This window comes from Sorghum bicolor, chromosome 6 (genome assembly GCF_000003195.3).
Source record: "Sorghum bicolor cultivar BTx623 chromosome 6, Sorghum_bicolor_NCBIv3, whole genome shotgun sequence".
Classification (NCBI taxonomy): domain Eukaryota; kingdom Viridiplantae; phylum Streptophyta; class Magnoliopsida; order Poales; family Poaceae; genus Sorghum; species Sorghum bicolor.
Window position 1 is genome coordinate 39,328,545 of NC_012875.2, and position 18,125 is coordinate 39,346,669.

An 18,125-nucleotide genomic window follows, 5' to 3' on the forward strand; every position below is an offset into this window, starting at 1 on the left:
TATTTGTTTTTCAGCAAATAATTGACTGGATAAAAATCAGTAGCTTGTTCGGTCTTAAATTATAACAAAAAAGATATAAATTCCCAGATTGTAATGAAGAGAAAAATTAAGTCCCTTATATTAGACAATAATTTTATGTTTTCACAAGGCACAAATGTTGCAGTTCTACTAAAAGGGAACAGCTAACTGAAATTTTCGGTTCTAGTTCGATTTCAGTTCTTGGTTATTTTTTTCTCACGTTGAAGCGTCGGTGTGCTTTCCTTTGGGCTGGTATTGAATCAACAACTGGGAAAATTCAGTAGATAGGTTAGTTGTGATCCACATACGATGGTTCCTCGCCACCGTTATCGAGCACTTGACTTGTTCATCTTAAGAAAAAACAGGTCGAAGTACCGATCAAAAAAAAATTCATCTACAAGGAGGGTGGCAGCAGCATGCAGCATACCGAATACGCAACGTTCCTGCTGTTGGCGAACGACATCAGGTACCTCCGGCTGGTCCACGGCACCTCCGCGGTGTGCGTACAACCATAGTCACATAAAACGGATTCACCATCTTTGACCCTCGACCCGGATTCATCCATCCCGACTCAAGTTTATGGGTTTATTTTCGACTTAAAGTATAAAAATCTCGTAAGTATTATACCATGTACGACAACTTTATCAACCTATGCGCACTATAGGAAGTTTATGGGGACGTTGATGCCACTAGGAAGACAGCGCCGGAGGCGGATATGCGCACTGTGTCATTGTGTGCCACTGGCTATGTCGTGCGGGCTCTTTCGCTGCTGCTGAGTGAGGCCTTGTTTAGTTCCGAAAACTTTTCGGTTTTAACTGCTAGCACAATTTCGTTTTTATTTAACAAACATTATCTAATCATACAATAACTAGGTTTAAAAGATTCGTGTCGTGATTTACAGGTAAATTGTGCAATTAGTTTTTATTTTTATCTATATTTAATGCTTCATGCATGTACCGCAAGATTCGATGTGACGAAAAATTTTGAAAAAATTTTGATTTTTGGGGTCAACTAAACAAGGCCTGACTTGCCCAAAGAAAAAGTCACTGAATCCGCATCACCAGCACTACTGAGTGGGGTCACAAACAAAAATAAACGGGCGGCGTCAAGTGTCAGTGCACCTAATCTCGTGATTTTTTTGTCTGCGCACCTAATACTCTACTATCATATTTCACTTGGTTTTATTCTAAAAAAACACTTAGTTTTGTCCTAAATCAAACTTCTCTGATTTCAATTATATTTCTTAAATAATATATATAAGTTTTAACAAGTTTTAATAGAGATTGCATGAAAGATCTAATTAAACAAATGTAATGTTCTAGACGCTGATGTAAAAAATAAAATAAAAAAAATCAAAGTAAACTGTAATTTAGATCCTGCTCACCCCTGGCTGTGGCGGCTGCTACATTTTTCCCATGCCTTCATCCACGTTGAAAAACGTGTATGGAGCAGTATCCGTGCCTTGGCTAGCAAGGATGTAAGAAGGTAGTGCTGATTTTTTTTAGGTTTGGCTAATGTAAAACTTTCGTTTGTATTTGATAATTATTGTCCAATCATAGACTAATTAGGCTCAAAAAATTTGTCTCATAAATTATAGGAAAATTGTGTAATTAGTTATTTCTTTTATCTATATTTGATGTTCCATACATGTATACAAAGATTCGATATGATAAAAAATTTTGAAAAAATTTGGAATTTTGGGGTGAACTAAGAGCATCCCCAACCGTTTTGCAAATAAGCTTTGTATTCATGTATTTGCAAAAAAGTCTTAAAAACACTTATCCAATGGTTTGGCATTTAGACTTTGCAATTTTGTTAACTTGGCAAAAAGAGAGGAAGGATTGGCATATATGCCAAACCTGTTCACACTTGGCATTAGAAAATTGGCGCAAAGTGATTAATGTCAAACCATTGGAGATTGCCTCTTTTCACCTTTGCCATATTTTTTTGAGACTTGGCAAACTCCCTCGTTTGTCAAACCAATTATGCAAAACGGTTGGAGATGCTCTAAGGCCTATATATCTATCACAGTAACAATAAAGGTTAGTAAGCCTATTCATGAAAAGCAGAGATTGCATTATATAGTGTCCGTGGAAGTCGCCATCGTAGGTACGTGATGTCAGCCGCCCAGCCCCGTGTAATCTTGGGAAGGAAGAAATTAAATTGCCAACTACTTGCGAAACATCTCAGAAGACTACCCGCGCTAATGGATCTGTTTATTTTAGTTTGGATTCTGGATTCTACCTAAGCTAAAGAAAATGAACAACAAATCCGGAGAATTAATTCTAAGAATTCAAGTCTCTCTGCTAGAAGAATTGAAAATCCGAAATGAACATCTCACCGGTTTCACCTCATATGAGCCTGTTGGTTTGAGTTTATCTGCTGAATCTGTCAGCCATTTAACAATATTTTTCTCTTACAATAATCAGCAAATAGTATGTTTAGTCATTTTTTTTCAGCCAAACAAATAAGTTAGAAGAGTACCTTAAAATCAATTTAGAGTATAGTTAAGTGGGGACTGTTGTGCCAGATTATCTAGAAAGTTGCTCCTGACATATCTTAAGTTTGACGTAGTGTCTAATTAACTCTTTCTAAAAAAGAATACAATTCTATAGTTAAAGTGTCCAAAATTTGACCAAATATATAGTTAAAATATTAGAGCTTATGACACAAAATAACCATATTATGAAAATATATCTTATGACAAATATATTGATACTTATTTAATATCGTAACTATTTATAATTTTTTAGATATAGTTAGTCAAATTTGAGATACTTTTAATTACTGTTGTGTCAAATTATATATATTTTTGGACAGAGGGAGTACTATTGACCGGCGCATCATCACACAATTAGCCAAAAATACAGAAACTCAAACCCGAGTGTATAGTGTACTTGTACCATGCACCACAAGGAACCTATATGAATTTAATTAGGGGTGCCAAACGACTTTGAAAATGTTCATTAGTTTGTTGTCCTACAGTAATTTATTTATAAAAAAAACGGCACTAACAATACGCTGATCATACACAGATGTATGTTCTACTACTACTAGTAACGAGTAAGCTCAAAAACCTTTTTTTCCCTCTCCCCAACAAATAGGTGAGACATATCTTATTGAATTATTATTAGTAGTACAACAACCCTCCGATCCATTGCATTCTTTAGACCACAGCCACATCCAGATTCGCAATTAACGGACCACCTTTATTTTATTATGAAGTACAAATCAATGACACAGGTGAAGTGAGCAGAGTCATTATATTTGAATTTATACTTGACTAAGTGCCATGGGTCATCGACTAAGTGCCATGGGTCATCTCTGGTCTCCACTTCTGCTCCCCTGCTGCCTCCCTCCCTCTCCCTATCTCCGTCAAGCTCAGCTCGCTCGCAGTGGCAACGCCAAAGCATAGGCTGCACGAGAACAAGAGGATTCTGCACGGTGGTTTGCTCCGTGATTGATCAGGTAAGGCGTAATATTCCCAGCAAAATATAAATTTTTTAGCCACCTTTGTTTCTTTCGTTGCACGGCTTGCCTTTCTTCATTACTCAGGACAACTAAATGGCCTCAAACTGCAACAGAATTTTACCAGAGTTAGCCAAGAGATTGAACACCAACTTTGCTAGGTTCTACTGTATGAAAGGGTTGCAATGAGATCCACAGAGCTAGTCAGCTAGCACAATATTGAAACAGGGGTAAAAAATGAGCATCCCACCTATGGCCAAAAGGGCTATAGTAATCCAGGCGACAAGAGTAGTACAGTATATCAGCTACCGAAGAAAATAGCATGCTTATTAATTGTTTGCCCAGCTATAAGTTTCTTCTAATACAGATGACGTTATTTAAGGTAGCATAGCTGCAACTGCCACTACACCTTTACCCAAAATTAGCAGATGAGCTACCCAACTCTTGTAAGAACTTGTCCAAACATTAGAATAACATTCAGCAATAATCAAAGGTCTAGCATTTAACCTGCCAAGTCAGGTGCTCATTAGTTGCTTTTTTTTTGTTATAAGAGCATCTCCAAGAGATTAGGTAAAATTATATTCTAAACTACAAGATTTTAGCCATTGTGTAAAATAAAAAACTCACTCAAAGCATAGAGTTCTACAACAGCCTTTGTATAGGATAGCTAGTGAGGACAATATGCTATATATGACAAGCGAAAGTTTAGGCATAGCAAACTTGCTATTTTAGCAAACCAGATAGCACACCTGTTGTACTTTAATTTTTGCTTTAAAAATGTAAAAATAGCCTAGATAACATGGATAGCATATTTGTAGGAGTTGCTCTAATATTCACAAAATCCATTATAACAAAAACACTGTAAAATGATAAAATATTACAAGCAATCTAAGTGGTATGTTGGATTATTAGAGATATATATATGTGCTGTACATGACTTGGCCTTGTTTAGTTTGCGAAAATAAAAAGGTTTTGGGTACTGTAGCACATTTATAACTATAGCAATTAGTGTCCAATCATGGACTAATTAGGCTTAAAAGATTCGCCTCACAATATAGGAAGCGCAGTTTGCATGTATTCGCCTCGCAGTTTACAAAGTCGTTAATCAGTGATTGTCCAACATAGGAAGCCTTTGTATAGGATAGCAACTAGTGTCCAATCATGTCCATATTTAATGCTCCATGCATGTGTCCAAACATTCGATGTGATGGGGCGAAAAGTTTTTAGGTGGAAACTAAACAGGGCCTTCAATTATAACATAAACTGTTCCAGTTATATATGTCACCCAACCCTAAAGGTGTGCACGTGTATTCCTGAAAATGTCTGCAAGTTGAACTTACTCTCAGGGGAAAAAAGACAAGTCATTAATCTGAATTTCTTAGCAACAATATTGAGTTCAAATTTTGATACTCAAATCTCCTCGATTGTTTGACCTTGATGGCAGCTACTGATTCACGAGAGGACAGTGACAATTATATAACTTATTCCACTGCTGGTTTTTGTCAAAAACAAATTTTAATGCAGGTTCCACCATGTTCCAATATTTGCAAGAATGGCCAGAGATATAGTCACCCAGTTTCTGGATGGATGCTTTTGCATTGATCCAGCTGATATTCATCATATGTGTATCCAGTCAATTTCTGTTGAAGAATATTAGATGGTGCGGGCAGAGATTGAAAACTTCAACTCCTGAGAGCAATAAGCATTCATATCAGGGCCAAAAGAATAGAGACATAAAGCTGTCTGTATCATACCAAGCAACCAAAGCTTGCTGCCTGCTTATGTTAACAACTCATGTCTTGCGGTTATTACTTTTCCAGTTACACAAAAAGTCAAGCAATTGCAAGTATCTGCATTGCATGCTAAGTGAAGGTTTGCAGGTGTTATCCTGGATAATATTGTCACTAGCAGCATTCAGTTTCCAGGAAACAAAATCTACTAAACTACCATTGATGATTCGAACATGGTGGATATTCAACTTTCTGCAATCAACTGCCAGGGTGGGGTTTGATCTCAGGTCAACTTTATCAAAACATGAACACATGGGGTATGAAGAATGGATCAATCTGTTCAGTTTTGGCCTTTGCGCTTATCTGTTTGCAATTTCAGTCAGAGGAAAAACAGGGATCAGGATCACCTGCACAGATAGCAGCATAACAGAGCCACTTTGGATCCCATCTGTAGCACAGGAGATGGAAACTGACAGGCTATGTCAATATGGAAGTGCAGGTATTCTACAACATATCACATTCTCCTGGATGAACCCTATCATAGCTACTGGATACAGGAAACCTCTAGATAAGAACGATGTCCCAGATCTTGATGGGAAAGACTCTGCCAAGTTCCTCTCTGTTTCGTTTACAAAGATCATAGATGATGTTGAACTCAGGCATGGTTTAAGTACATCATCAATATATAAAGCAATGTTCCTGTTTGTTCGCCGGAAAGCAATGGTCAATGCAGGACTTGCTGTGTTAAGTGCCAGCGCTTCCTATGTTGGACCATCACTGATTAACGACTTTGTAAAGTTCCTTGCAGGAGACAGGCAATATGGACATGTAAGAGGTTACCTTATAGCATTAGCTATTCTAAGTGCCAAAGTAGTGGAAGTAATAGCAGATAGTCAGTGGTGGTTTGGAGGTCAACAGCTCGGGATGCGGCTGCGAGCTGCTTTGGTATCGCACGTCTACCAAAAGGGACTTCAGTTATCTTTCAGTTCAAGGCAGAAACACACCAGTGGAGAGATCATAAACTATATGGATGTAGATATACAACGGATTTCTGATGTCTTATGGTACACAAACTACATATGGATGCTACCCATTCAACTCTTTCTAGCTGTCTATGTTCTCTATCGAAATCTAGGGGCTGGGGCCTGGGCTGGTTTAGCAGCAACAATGGCAGTAATGGCTTGCAATATTCCACTAACCAGAATGCAAAAAAGGTTGCAAGCCAAGATCATGGCTGCTAAAGATGAGAGAATGAAGGCGACAGCAGAAATTCTTAAGAGCATGAAAATACTGAAACTTCAAGCATGGGATATGCAGTACCTTCAAAAGATAGAGGCTTTAAGGAACGACGAGTACAGGTGGCTATGGAGATCTTCGAGGTTGTCAGCTCTGACATCACTAGTATTTTGGGGGGCACCTGCATTCATATCCTGTGTAACTTTTGGTTCATGCATATTGATGGAGATTCCTCTTACTACTGGTAGTGTTTTGTCTGCCCTTGCAACATTCCGGATGCTACAAGATCCAATCTTCACACTTCCTGACTTGCTTTCAGTGTTTGCTCAAGGGAAAGTATCAGCTGATAGAGTGGCAAAGTACCTACAGGAAGAAGAACTGAAATGTGATGCAGTTACACAAGTGCCAAGAAGCGACACATGCTATGACGTGGAGATTGATCAGGGAACATTCAGCTGGGAGCTTGGGACCACTTGTCCAACTCTCAGAGATGTACAGTTAAGTGTAAAGAGAGGGATGAAAGTAGCTATCTGTGGAATGGTCGGCTCTGGAAAATCCAGTCTATTGTCATGCATACTTGGGGAAATGCCAAAACGAGATGGGTCTGTCAGGGTCAGTGGGAGCAAAGCATATGTTCCTCAAACTGCCTGGATCTTATCTGGTAACATCAGGGACAACATTCTCTTTGGAAACCCATATGATGATGAAAAGTATGAAAGGGTAATAAATGCTTGTGCACTGACTAAAGATTTTGACTTACTTCCAAATGGAGATTTGACTGAGATTGGTGAAAGAGGAATTAATATGAGTGGTGGGCAGAAGCAGCGAATTCAAATTGCAAGGTCGATGTACGGAGATGCAGATATTTACCTGTTTGATGATCCTTTTAGTGCAGTAGATGCTCATACTGGAAGCAAGATTTTCAAGGTTTGTTTTGTAGTCCCAAAATCTGCATAAATATACTTAAACTATGTATTGTGAATTTGATAAGTTAATCATTTAGGACTTTATGACAGTTGACAGCAACCAGTACATATTCTAAGCAAATAAATAATTGGATTGCAGGACTGTGTCATGGGAATCCTTAAAGACAAAACAGTCCTGTATGTGACCCACCAAGTCGAATTTCTTCCAGCTGCAGATCTTATATTGGTAGGTGGTGCCTAAAACTCCTTTTTGTTTGTCTACTCATGTCCAAAGGTTGAAGTTGCCAAGTAACTAACCATGTGGATACAAGTTTACAGGTGATGCAGGGCGGAAAGATTGTGCAGAGAGGGAAATTTGATGAGCTCCTTCAAAGGAACAAAGGATTCAAATCAATGGTAGGAGCCCATAGCCAGGCTCTTGAATCTGTCATGAATGCCCATAACTCAAACGGAACATCATCAGATAACCAGAAATTAGCAGATATTGAGGATGAATTCAACACAGAAAAGGAAACTGATGATCAGCTACAGGGCACAACAAAGCAAGGGTTAGTACAAAATGTCTCACAAGACAACAGTGACAAGGGGAGGTTAACACAAGATGAGGAGAGAGAAAAGGGAAGCATTGGCACAAAAGTTTACTGGACGTACCTAAGGGCAGTTTATGGTGGTGCCTTAGTTCCAGTAATAATTGCAGCACAGTTATTGTTCCAAATATTTCAGATAGCAAGTAACTACTGGATAGCATGGGCATCCCCTCCATCATCTGAAACCACCCCAACCGTTGGATTAGACCTCCTCTTCTCTGTGTATATAGCACTATCTATGGGAAGTGCACTATGTATCTTCGCCCGCACCATGGTCACATCACTTATTGGTTTACTAACGTCAGAAAAGTTCTTCAAGAATATGACCTGCTGCATCCTGCGTGCCCCAATGTCCTTCTTTGACTCGACACCTACTGGAAGAATTTTAAACAGGGTCAGTTTATATGAAAATTTCATACACATCACATGCCCACACACTACTAAAGTATTAACTAATCAATGTTTGTTTTTTGTGTAACAGGCCTCCAGTGACCAAAGTGTTCTAGATCTGGACATAGCAAACAAGCTTAGTTGGTCCTTGCTTTCAGTCATACAAATCCTGGGTACCATTGGTGTTATGTCACAGGTTGCATGGCCAGTTTTTGCCATCTTGGTTCCAGTGACAGTACTCTGCTTCCTGTATCAAGTATGAATTTTTTAGAAAACTTTAGGTCTTACTTATAATTTTGGATTCTCTTTACCATTATGCAATTGGCTAATACTGAGAACTATGCATTTGAGGAAGCTTTAATAGCAGTATTCTGAATCCATATGCTTTGTGTACAATGTGCAGCACTACCAAATCCCAGCAGCAAGGGAGCTGGCTCGTTTGTATAAAATTCAAAGGGCGCCAATACTACACCATTTTGCAGAGTCACTTTCAGGAGCATCGAGCATTAGAGCATATGGTCAGAAAGATCGTTTCAGAAAAGAAAACCTTGGTCTTTTAGACAACCATTCCAGACCATGGTTCCATAACTTGGCTTCCATGCAGTGGCTTTCTCTCAGGCTAGCCATGCTGTCCAACCTTGTCTTTGCAGTTTGTTTGACTCTACTAGTCAGCCTTCCTGAAGGTTTATTGAACCCAAGTAAGATGTATATGCAAAGAACTTGGTGACTAAAGAAGCCTTAATCTGTCCTAAGTTTAGAAATTTGTCAAACTAATATAATTGCACATGCAGGCATTGCTGGACTTGCAGTGACTTATGCATTGAACCTCAACTACCAGTTGATGTCTATGATTTGGAACATTAGCAGAATAGAGAACAAAATGATATCAGTAGAAAGAATATTGCAGTACTCAAGGATACCTAGTGAGGCTCCTCTAATAGTAGACTACTATCGCCCACCAAATAGCTGGCCACAAGATGGAATGATCAATATAAGATGCTTGGAGGTATGTGAAAAAGAATCATGAATGATGAACTAATATGAGTGCAAATAATCAAGAATATGCATGCAAAGCTGCAAACACAATGCTATTAACCGACAAATATTAAAAATGTATCTCTGAGTTGACCAAAAAAGTCCACTTTTGCATTAAATTTAAAGCTGAATAGTGACATGCTCAAACTAAGGTTAACTAGATTGCAGATGTTGCCAGCAACATTCATCTCATATTATACTTTATCAGAGAAGAATTAGAAAATCCCAAAAAAAGAACAATAAGAGCAAAATAAACAGCAGATTTGTGATTGTTTCTGTTGCGCAACAAATGAATTATATCTTTATATAATTTATATATGACAAAAAAAACTGAATAGTCAAGAAGGAAAAAACATTAAATTTAAGACACAGACATAGAAGCCATATACAAATAAATGTGCCTCTTACATTTTTATTTTCTATATAATTAACGGAACATTTATTCTGTATTTTGTCTCAATATATGCATCTGCTCAAATGGAGATATCTAATGTGAGCTATGCTTTTACAGGTGCGATATGCAGAGCATCTCCCATCTATTTTAAGGAACATATCATGTATAATTCCAGGAAGGAAGAAGGTGGGGATTGTAGGACGTACTGGTAGTGGAAAGTCAACTTTTATCCAAGCACTTTTCCGGATCGTTGAACCACGGGAAGGGACAATCAAAATCGACGATATTGACATTTGCAAAATTGGGCTGCACGATTTACGTGACAGACTTAGCATCATTCCACAGGATCCAACTATGTTTGAGGGAACAGTGAGAGGGAACCTTGATCCACTAAACGAGTACTCTGATCAACGTGTGTGGGAGGTAACTAAATTAACTACAAATCCAACATGATAATGAAAACCTTACTTACCATATGAAATAGAGGAGCTAAGTCTTTTATGTTACCAGATAACTAAACAAAAATGAAGGTGTCTTCTGTGAACGAATAAGGATAATGATGTAGTAATGAATGTGATTCCCAGTGATCGTGCTTATCTATCAAGGAACATGTAGTAAATAGCAAAGATTGAAGCTGGAATGGGGAAAACATATAATTGTTGTATAGTACAAGACTACAAGTGCACACATAGTAACCAAAGCAATGCCTAAGATTTTTCTTATAACTTATATCCAACTGGGTTTAGCCTAGTGGATGTGACTCATGAGTCATGAGTAGCAGTGTAGCACCACCAAAGGATGCTAGACCAGTTGGTTAAGCAGTTCCAGCGGCACCCCTCAGGTCTTGAGTTTGAACTCTCATGGGAGCGAATTTCAGGCTGAGGATAAAAAAATCCCCTCGCTCGCCCCAGGCCAAAGCACAGGTAAAGAGATCGGCCCTTCTCACGGGTAACGTCTCCCTGTGTATGGATGGGGCGGGGGTACGGGGATTTTCTCAGTCTGTGTGAGAAGACCTTCTTAAGCACAATACCTCGGGGGCGGTCATGACCCCTTGCAGGCTGAGTTTTTTTTAACTCATGAGTAGCACCTATAGTGTCTGGGTTTGGCTCATGTCGGAACGAATTTCAAGGCTGGTTAAAAAGCTTCCTCACTGGCAACACATGAAATATGGTAGGGAACTGGCCTATGGTAATGGTGGAAATCAGCCAATGTGAGGACTATGACCCTACCCAGGGTTAGTGACAAGGCACCAAACCAGGTGGTTGGTTATGGTGTGGCGCTATAGGGTCTGCACTACAAGGATTCAAGTGGTTTCTTGGCCGGTTGAAGGCTGAGGTGTCTTTTTTTCGTGACACGAAAGTGGAGTATCATAATATTAAGAAATAAGAAGAAAAAAAGGGGCAAGAACCCTTACAACACACACCCACATAACTCATTCTTGATAAGTACATTTGTGTCTATGAAATAAAAAAGGAAACAACCTCAACCTAAGCCATCATGAACACCTGTGGGGGCGGTCTTCCCCCCACCAGCCTAGTTTTTTTTTAACCAACTTGATCAAAATTCAAAATCTAAATTGATATACAATTGGACAGAAAGGGTTTCCTTCCAAAAGAAACGTGATGACTAGAGGGAGAAGGCACCTGATCAGAAAATTGGTTTTCTTAATTTGCTCAGGTATTGGACCAATGTCAGCTTGGTGATATAGTTCGGCAAAGCCCAAAGAAGCTGTATTCAACAGGTAATTTACCCTTTCTGGTGCAGTGGCTAAATGTGAAGTAGTAACTATAGCGTTTAGATTAGAATTCTTTTATGACTATAATCAAATGCATGGGCGGATGTATATAGTAAATAGTGGGTGCAGCCGCACCCACATAAAAATAGGAAAACAATGATTATGATTAAATTTTCACTGTATTCGCACCCGCAAAATAAAAGTCTACGCACCCACAAGGCAAGCGGCACCCCCCTTGAATTTTCTCTAGCTCCGCCACTGATCAAATGGGGTACCCCCTCTAGTTGTCGAGAATGGGGAGAACTGGAGCGTGGGTCAGAGGCAGCTGTTCTGCCTTGGAAGGGTTCTGCTAAAGAGAAGCAATGTCCTCGTACTCGATGAGGCAACTGCTTCAGTTGACTCCTCCACTGATGAAATTATCCAAGAAACCATTCGTCGAGAGTTTGGGAATTGCACGGTGTTGACGGTAGCGCACAGAATTCACACAGTTGTTGACAGCGATCTCATTCTTGTCTTCAGTGAAGGTAAGCCCCAACACATCCTCTGCATGTTATTGGACACACCTAGTTGCACTGATACTAAAATCCATACTGTTCATGATGGGCAGGAAGGATCGTAGAATACGACACACCATTCAGACTACTGAATAACAAGAACTCTGAGTTCTCCAGGCTCGTCAAGGAGTACTCAAGGCGGTCCCACCGCTTCAGTGGTAGAGCAAACAACTGAATGGCGATGAGCTCAACATGAAGCCAAGAATTGAAATTGAGGCCAATCACAGTGGGTGGCATGGCACTAGCTCCTATATCCAGACTGATTATGTTGCTGATGTGAGGAGACATTTTCAATAAGAAAAAAAAACTGCATCTACTCCATGATCCACGTACACATGTGCATGTCGATGATGGACGTGGATATTTGTAAGTTCCCTAGTTAAATGCCTGTTTGTTGCAACCAGCCAAAACAAGTTTGCGAGATAATATAGTTGGTTGGATGAAGCTACTGCAAAATAACATAGCACATCTATAACTTGGATATACCTCATAATTTGCCCTCCATACCTATAATACACAACGAAACTTGTAGCAACATCATTGATAAATCAAGTTCAAAGGTGCATGCTAAATAACACCTTGAACCAAACCAATCATCGACCCAGAAGAAATCTAGATGCAGGCCTTCTGAAAACAATTAGTTCACAATAATCCAAAACTTCACAAATAGATTACCATTATAATCAGTATACAACACGGTCTAAAATGATTGTGTTAGAGTATATGAGTATGAGGCCCGTGAGGCTAGGCCCATGAGGCCCATGTATCCCTAATTATATGGCCACCCTGGTTAGGGTTAGTAAAATTAATGAAACCCTAATTCTAACATGGTATCAGATAGCTTTCTCCCTCCTTCCAGCCGTCAGGCATCCACCTGCGCCGCCGCCGGCCGGTGAGCCTCCCCTGGGCCGCCGCCGCGGGCGCCATGGCTGGCCAGCGGCCTCCCCACTTCCCTCCTCTCTCTTCCTCCTCAAGCTGGGAACACATCACAGCCATGGCCGCTCCTCCTCCTCCCCGTCTAGTCGTGGGCGCGGGTGCGGGTGCGGCCGGCGCGGCCCCAGCACGGGCGCGAGTGCGGCCGGCGCGACCCCCTGCGCGGGCGCGAGTGCGGCCGGCGCGGCTCCCTGCGCGGGTGGGGGCGCCGGCGCGGCCCCCAGCGCGGTCGCAGTCAGCCGTCATGCAGACGCCGGCGTGGGCCAAGCTGAAAGCTCTAGTTTGTTTTTGGATAATTGATGAAACCCTAGTACTAACCTCTATGCTAAGTGTGTGTAGACTTAATGAGGTTGGTACATGCCAAGTGATGGAGCAAGTGATGATCATGGTAATGATGGTGATGACCACAAGATGATCAAGTGCTCAACGTGGAAAAGAAGAAAGAGAAAAACAAAATCCTATGGAGATCAAGACAAAGGTATTGCTTAGGGTTTTGGTTTTGGTGATCAAGACACCATAGAGGGTGTGATCACATTTAGGATAGATAGCCGTACTATAAAGAGGGGAATTCTTTGGCTAAGCGGTTATCAAGTGCCACTAGGTGTCATTGTTCTTGTGCATGCATTTAGAACCTAGTGAGCTAACTTAACTCCTTCAAAGAAAATATTTGTGAAAATGCTAACACACGTGCACTTGTTGGTTTACACGTTGTGGTGTTGGCACACTTTGAGAAGGAGGTGGAGTTTGAAAGGTAGAGAGAGGATGGGTTCCTCTCTCCTTCCCGCCGAGCTTGCTCGGCGGGATTCGGCGCTTTTTGAGAAAATGAAGTGCATTTTTTCTATTGCGCCGGTGGGATTTTCGGAGAAGTCGCGGGACCGGACGCTAGAACAGAAGCACCGGACACTGTGCATGTACGTCCGGTGTGCAGGCAACCTGGCTCGGTTAGGGTTAGGCACCGGACGCAGTTTGGAGCGTCCGGTGATGTGAGTCCGGTGACCTGAGCGTTTTGCAGAGCTCTCTGAGTTTAAGTCCGGTGAGCACCGGACGCAGCTTGGAGCGTCCGGTGGTGTGCGTCCGGTGACCCCATGAACTTGCAGACCTCTCTGTGTTTAAGACCGGTGTGCACCGGACGCGTCCGGTGCCAACTTGCTTAGCGTCTGGTGCTCTGCAGGTTACCGTTGGACCCTGACACGTGGCTGACTTTGGAGCACCGGACGCAGGTGCTGAGCGTCCGGTGCCCCTTTAAGAGCGTCCGGTGACCCCGAGTTTTGCCCAGTGAAAAGAGCCAACGGCTCTATTTGTTTGAGGGGATTATAAATACGTGTTGGCCGGCTTAGGGCTCACTCTCTTGGCATTCTTGACTACTAGACATCCTTGTGAGCCTAAGCAAACACCTCCCACTCATCTTCATAGATTATACATCTTTGTGAGATTGGGAGTGATTCCAAGTGCATTTGCTTGAGTGATTGCATCTAGTGGTACTTGGGGATCGTTCTAGCTGCGGTTTTCTTGTTACTCTTGGTGGTTGCCGCCACCTAGACGGCTTGGAGCAGCGGAGGAGCTTTGGCACGAGTTGGTGATTGTTCGTGGCCATCTCCCGGTGATTGTGAGGGGTCTTGTACCTTTCCCGGCGGAGAGCCGAAAGGTAACTCTAGTGGATTGCTCGTGTCATTGAGTTACCACACTTGTGGGTAGGTTCTTGTGGTGTCCTAGTGAGGACGAGGTTCGTGCTACACCTCTTAGCCACCGAACCACCAAGTGTTGGTCGACACAACGGGGATGTAGCGTGCCGGCAAGCACGTGAACCTCAGGAGAAAATCGTGTGTCTCCATCGTGATTGTACTTTGGATTTCTCCCGGTGATTGGACTTCATATTATTGATTGGTTCATCCCCTCTACGCGGTGGTATAAAGTTCAAACCATCTCTATTACTTTCTTGCAAACTAGAGTAGCTTACATACTTGAAACTTTAGGTAGCTCTCTAGTGTAAGTAGAGACATAGCTCTTGTGTGCCTAGTGATTATATCAACTAGAATTGTTGGATAGGTGGCTTGCAAACACCCCTTTAGAGCTAAAGCAAAAAGCTTCGCTTTGTTATTTACTAACCTCTTGCTCTAGTGATTTTGTAGAATTTTTAAATAGGCTATTCACCCCCCCTCTAGCCATATTAGGACCTTTCACAAGCACGGCCTGCAGGCGCCGTCCCAGCGACTTTCCCAGGCGCTGCTGTGGGCTTTCCCAGCACCGACTACGCAGGGCGCCACCAGAACCAGCAGCATCTCCACCATGGCGCGGGCGACGCCGCCCCGCCTCCTGTGCCGCCCGACTCTCTTCTACACGCAGCGGCCTCCGCCCTCGCTGCCGCCCTCATCACCGCCCGGGCTGAGCAGGGGTTGGGGCGACCACCTGACACATGCCCGGGGCTCAGTGCTCCCCTCCCTGGTGCTGCTGCCGCCGCCCGCATCGCTGCCTGGACTACTCCTCCGCTGCCGTCGTCTCCTCTTGGCCCTCCTCCCTCCGAGCCGAGCGAGGGTGGGGGGGCCGAAGTGGCAGCCATCGCCGTCGACGTGGAAACAGTGAGCCTCACCCACCGGCGGCGGTGCTCACAGGTGCTCCTCCGGGGCCCAGACCTGTTGGTGGGGACCCGTCGGTCTCGGCATCTTTCCACACCCCGTGGTCGCGAGCCATGTGGCCTCTCCAGGCTCCCAGCGGTGCAACTCCTCGCCCGGCGGCGGCCATGCTCGCTTGTGCTCCTCCAGGGTCTCTTTCCGCATCTCCTGGGGCCCCACATCTCGCCGTATTGCCCGGGCCTATAGGTTGGGGCCCGACGGCCTTGGCCAACTCTTTCAGCGCCATGACTCCGACTCCTCCTGTCGGGCCATACTGGGTCGCCGACTCGGGAGCCACTTACCACACCACCCCGATCCGGGTATCCTCTCCTCCGTTCACCCTCCTTCTTCCTCTCATCCTTCGTCCATCATGGTCGCCAATGGCTCGTGTCTTCCTGTCACCTCTGTGGGTGCCGCCGGCGCTCATGGCTCCTTTCACCTTCCCGACGTCCTTGTTGCCTCTTCTATGGTTCACAACCTTCTTTCTATTCGTCGGTTTACAGCTGACAATTCCTGCTCGGTTGAGTTTGATTCTTCTGGTCTTACTGTGAGGGATTTGGCATCCCAGCGACCTCTTCTCCGTTGCGACAGCACGGGGCCCCTTTATACCCTTCAGTTTCCGACCTCTGCGTCCTCTACCTCGCCTCCTGGTTTGTCAGCTGCCTTTACCACGACACCTTCCTCCACTGCCTGGCACCGTCGTCTCGGCCATCCTGGTCGTGATGCTTTGACACAGCTGAGTCGTAGTTCTGACATTCGGTGCCCTCGGACTCACGATGAGCCCTTGTGTCATGCGTGCCAGCTGGGCCGTCATGTCCGTCTTCCTTTTCAGTCCTCTTCTTCTCATGCCTCTCGGGTGTTCGATCTTGTTCACTGCGACCTTTGGACTTTTCCTGTCCTCAGCATTTCTGGCTACAAATACTATTTAGTGGTGGTCGATGATTTTTCTCATTATTCTTGGACTTTTCCCCTGCGTGCCAAGTCTGATGCTTTCCCCACTCTTCTCCACTTTTTTGCCTGGGTGTCTACTCAGTTCGGCCTCACCATCAAGGCCGTCCAGTGTGACAATGGCCGGGAGTTCGATAACTCCACCTCCCGTGCCTTCTTTCTCTCACACGGTGTCCAGTTGCGCATGTCTTGTCTGTATACCTCCTCCCAGAACGGTAAGGCTGAGCGCATGATTCGCACCACCAACGACACCATACGCACCCTTCTACTCTAGGCGTCCCTACCCGTTCGCTTCTAGGCTGAGAGCCTGCACACCTCCACCTATCTCCTTAACCGCCTTCCTTCCACTGCTTGTCCCGCTCCTACCCCTCACCATGCTCTGTTCGGCACCCCTCCTCAGTATGACCACCTTCGTGTCTTCGGGTGTGCGTGCTACCCTAACACCACGGCCACTGCTCCCCACAAGCTGGCACCCCGTTCGACTCTCTGTCTTCCTCGGGTACTCCCCGGACCACAAGGGGTACCGGTGCTATGATCTTACCTCTCGTCGCGTCCTCATCTCTCGCCATGTGGTGTTTGATGAGTTTGTCTTCCCTTTCTCCACCACCACCACACCGGCTTCCGCCCCTGACCTCGACTTCTTCTCGTCGTGTCCCGCTGACCCGGTGGCCCAGCCACCTTTACTATTTCCTGCAGGATCTGCTCCACCGAGATCTTCGCCGGCATTGTGCCCCGGCTCGCCGCCCACCGGTGTGCTCGGGGCTCTGTGCCTTGCACGGGTTCGTTGGCCACGCCCCTCCGGGTGGTTCCTGCGACTACACCTGACACGGCCCCGGGGACGCCGGTGTCTGTTCCTCCGGCACCCTGGACCTAGCCGGTGCCTGTTGCACCCCCGGCGCGCTTCGCCCAGCCGGTGCGCGTCTACCAGCGCCGGGCGCGACCGGTCCCGCCTCCTCCGCCACCGGGGGTGGCCTCTACGCCCCTACCTCAGTCGCCACCGTTGGTGTCTCCTCCACCGCTAACACCGCCACCACCGGTGGTCTCCTCTCCGCCGGCCACGCCTACTCCGCCACCGTGGGCACCGACTGCACGTGCTGTGTCGCCAGTGTACCACCCGCCGATTCTTCACCGCGACCCGCGTCATGTCCACCCGATGGTGACGCGGCACGCGGCTGGTACCCTGCGGTCCCGGGCTCTTGCGGCGATGCCCGACGACTCGCAGGTCTCTCCTGTACCCTCTTCCGTCCGCGCCGCCCTGTTAGACCCTCACTAGCGCCGCGCGATGGAAGAGGAGTACGCGGCGCTCCTCGCCAACCAGACTTGGGATCTGGTGCCGCGTCCGTCCGCCGCCAATGTTGTCACCGGCAAAACTGGATCTGGACTCACAAGCGGCGGGCTGATGGCACCCTTGAGCGATACAAGGCTCGTTGGGTTCTCCGGGGTTTCACTCAGCGCCCTGGGGTCGACTACGATGAGACCTTCAGTCCTGTGGTGAAGCCGGCGACTGTCCGCACAGTGCTCTCTTTGGCCCTTGCTCGCTCTTGGCCGGTGCATCAGCTGGA

General features: G+C 44.7%; 1 protein-coding gene and 1 long non-coding RNA gene across 3 annotated transcripts; one reads left to right on the forward strand and one right to left on the reverse strand.

The window, feature by feature from the left end:
• Positions 3,207–10,077, reverse strand: LOC110436397. Of its 2 annotated transcripts, XR_002454292.1 has the most exons (7): positions 9,991–10,077; positions 8,903–9,321; positions 8,236–8,339; positions 8,030–8,144; positions 7,323–7,903; positions 6,537–6,815; positions 3,207–3,593 (listed from the first exon to the last, which is right to left on the reverse strand). It is a non-coding gene; the product is annotated as an uncharacterized LOC110436397 (long non-coding RNA). The 2 variants fall into 2 exon arrangements; XR_002454293.1 differs by lacking the exons at positions 8,903–9,321; positions 9,991–10,077 and having other exon boundaries at positions 8,293–8,376.
• LOC8070980 (putative ABC transporter C family member 15) lies at positions 3,372–12,333 on the forward strand. Its single transcript, XM_002446272.2, has 11 exons — positions 3,372–3,486; positions 5,011–7,379; positions 7,518–7,604; positions 7,697–8,359; positions 8,447–8,611; positions 8,759–9,053; positions 9,147–9,361; positions 9,902–10,207; positions 11,462–11,525; positions 11,804–12,043; positions 12,127–12,333. The coding sequence occupies exons 2-11, from the start codon at positions 5,070–5,072 to the stop codon at positions 12,246–12,248; spliced, it is 4,467 nt and encodes a 1,488-aa protein (XP_002446317.2). The 5' UTR covers positions 3,372–3,486; positions 5,011–5,069; the 3' UTR covers positions 12,249–12,333.

Coding starts and splice junctions, on each gene's coding strand:
- LOC8070980 (XM_002446272.2), top strand. CDS start 5,070: ATGGATGCTTTTGCATTGATCCAGCTGATATTCATCATATGTGTATCC. Junction 7,605..7,696: donor CAGCTGCAGATCTTATATTG/GTAGGTGGTGCC, acceptor ACAAGTTTACAG/GTGATGCAGGGCGGAAAGAT. Junction 12,044..12,126: donor CATTCTTGTCTTCAGTGAAG/GTAAGCCCCAAC, acceptor CATGATGGGCAG/GAAGGATCGTAGAATACGAC.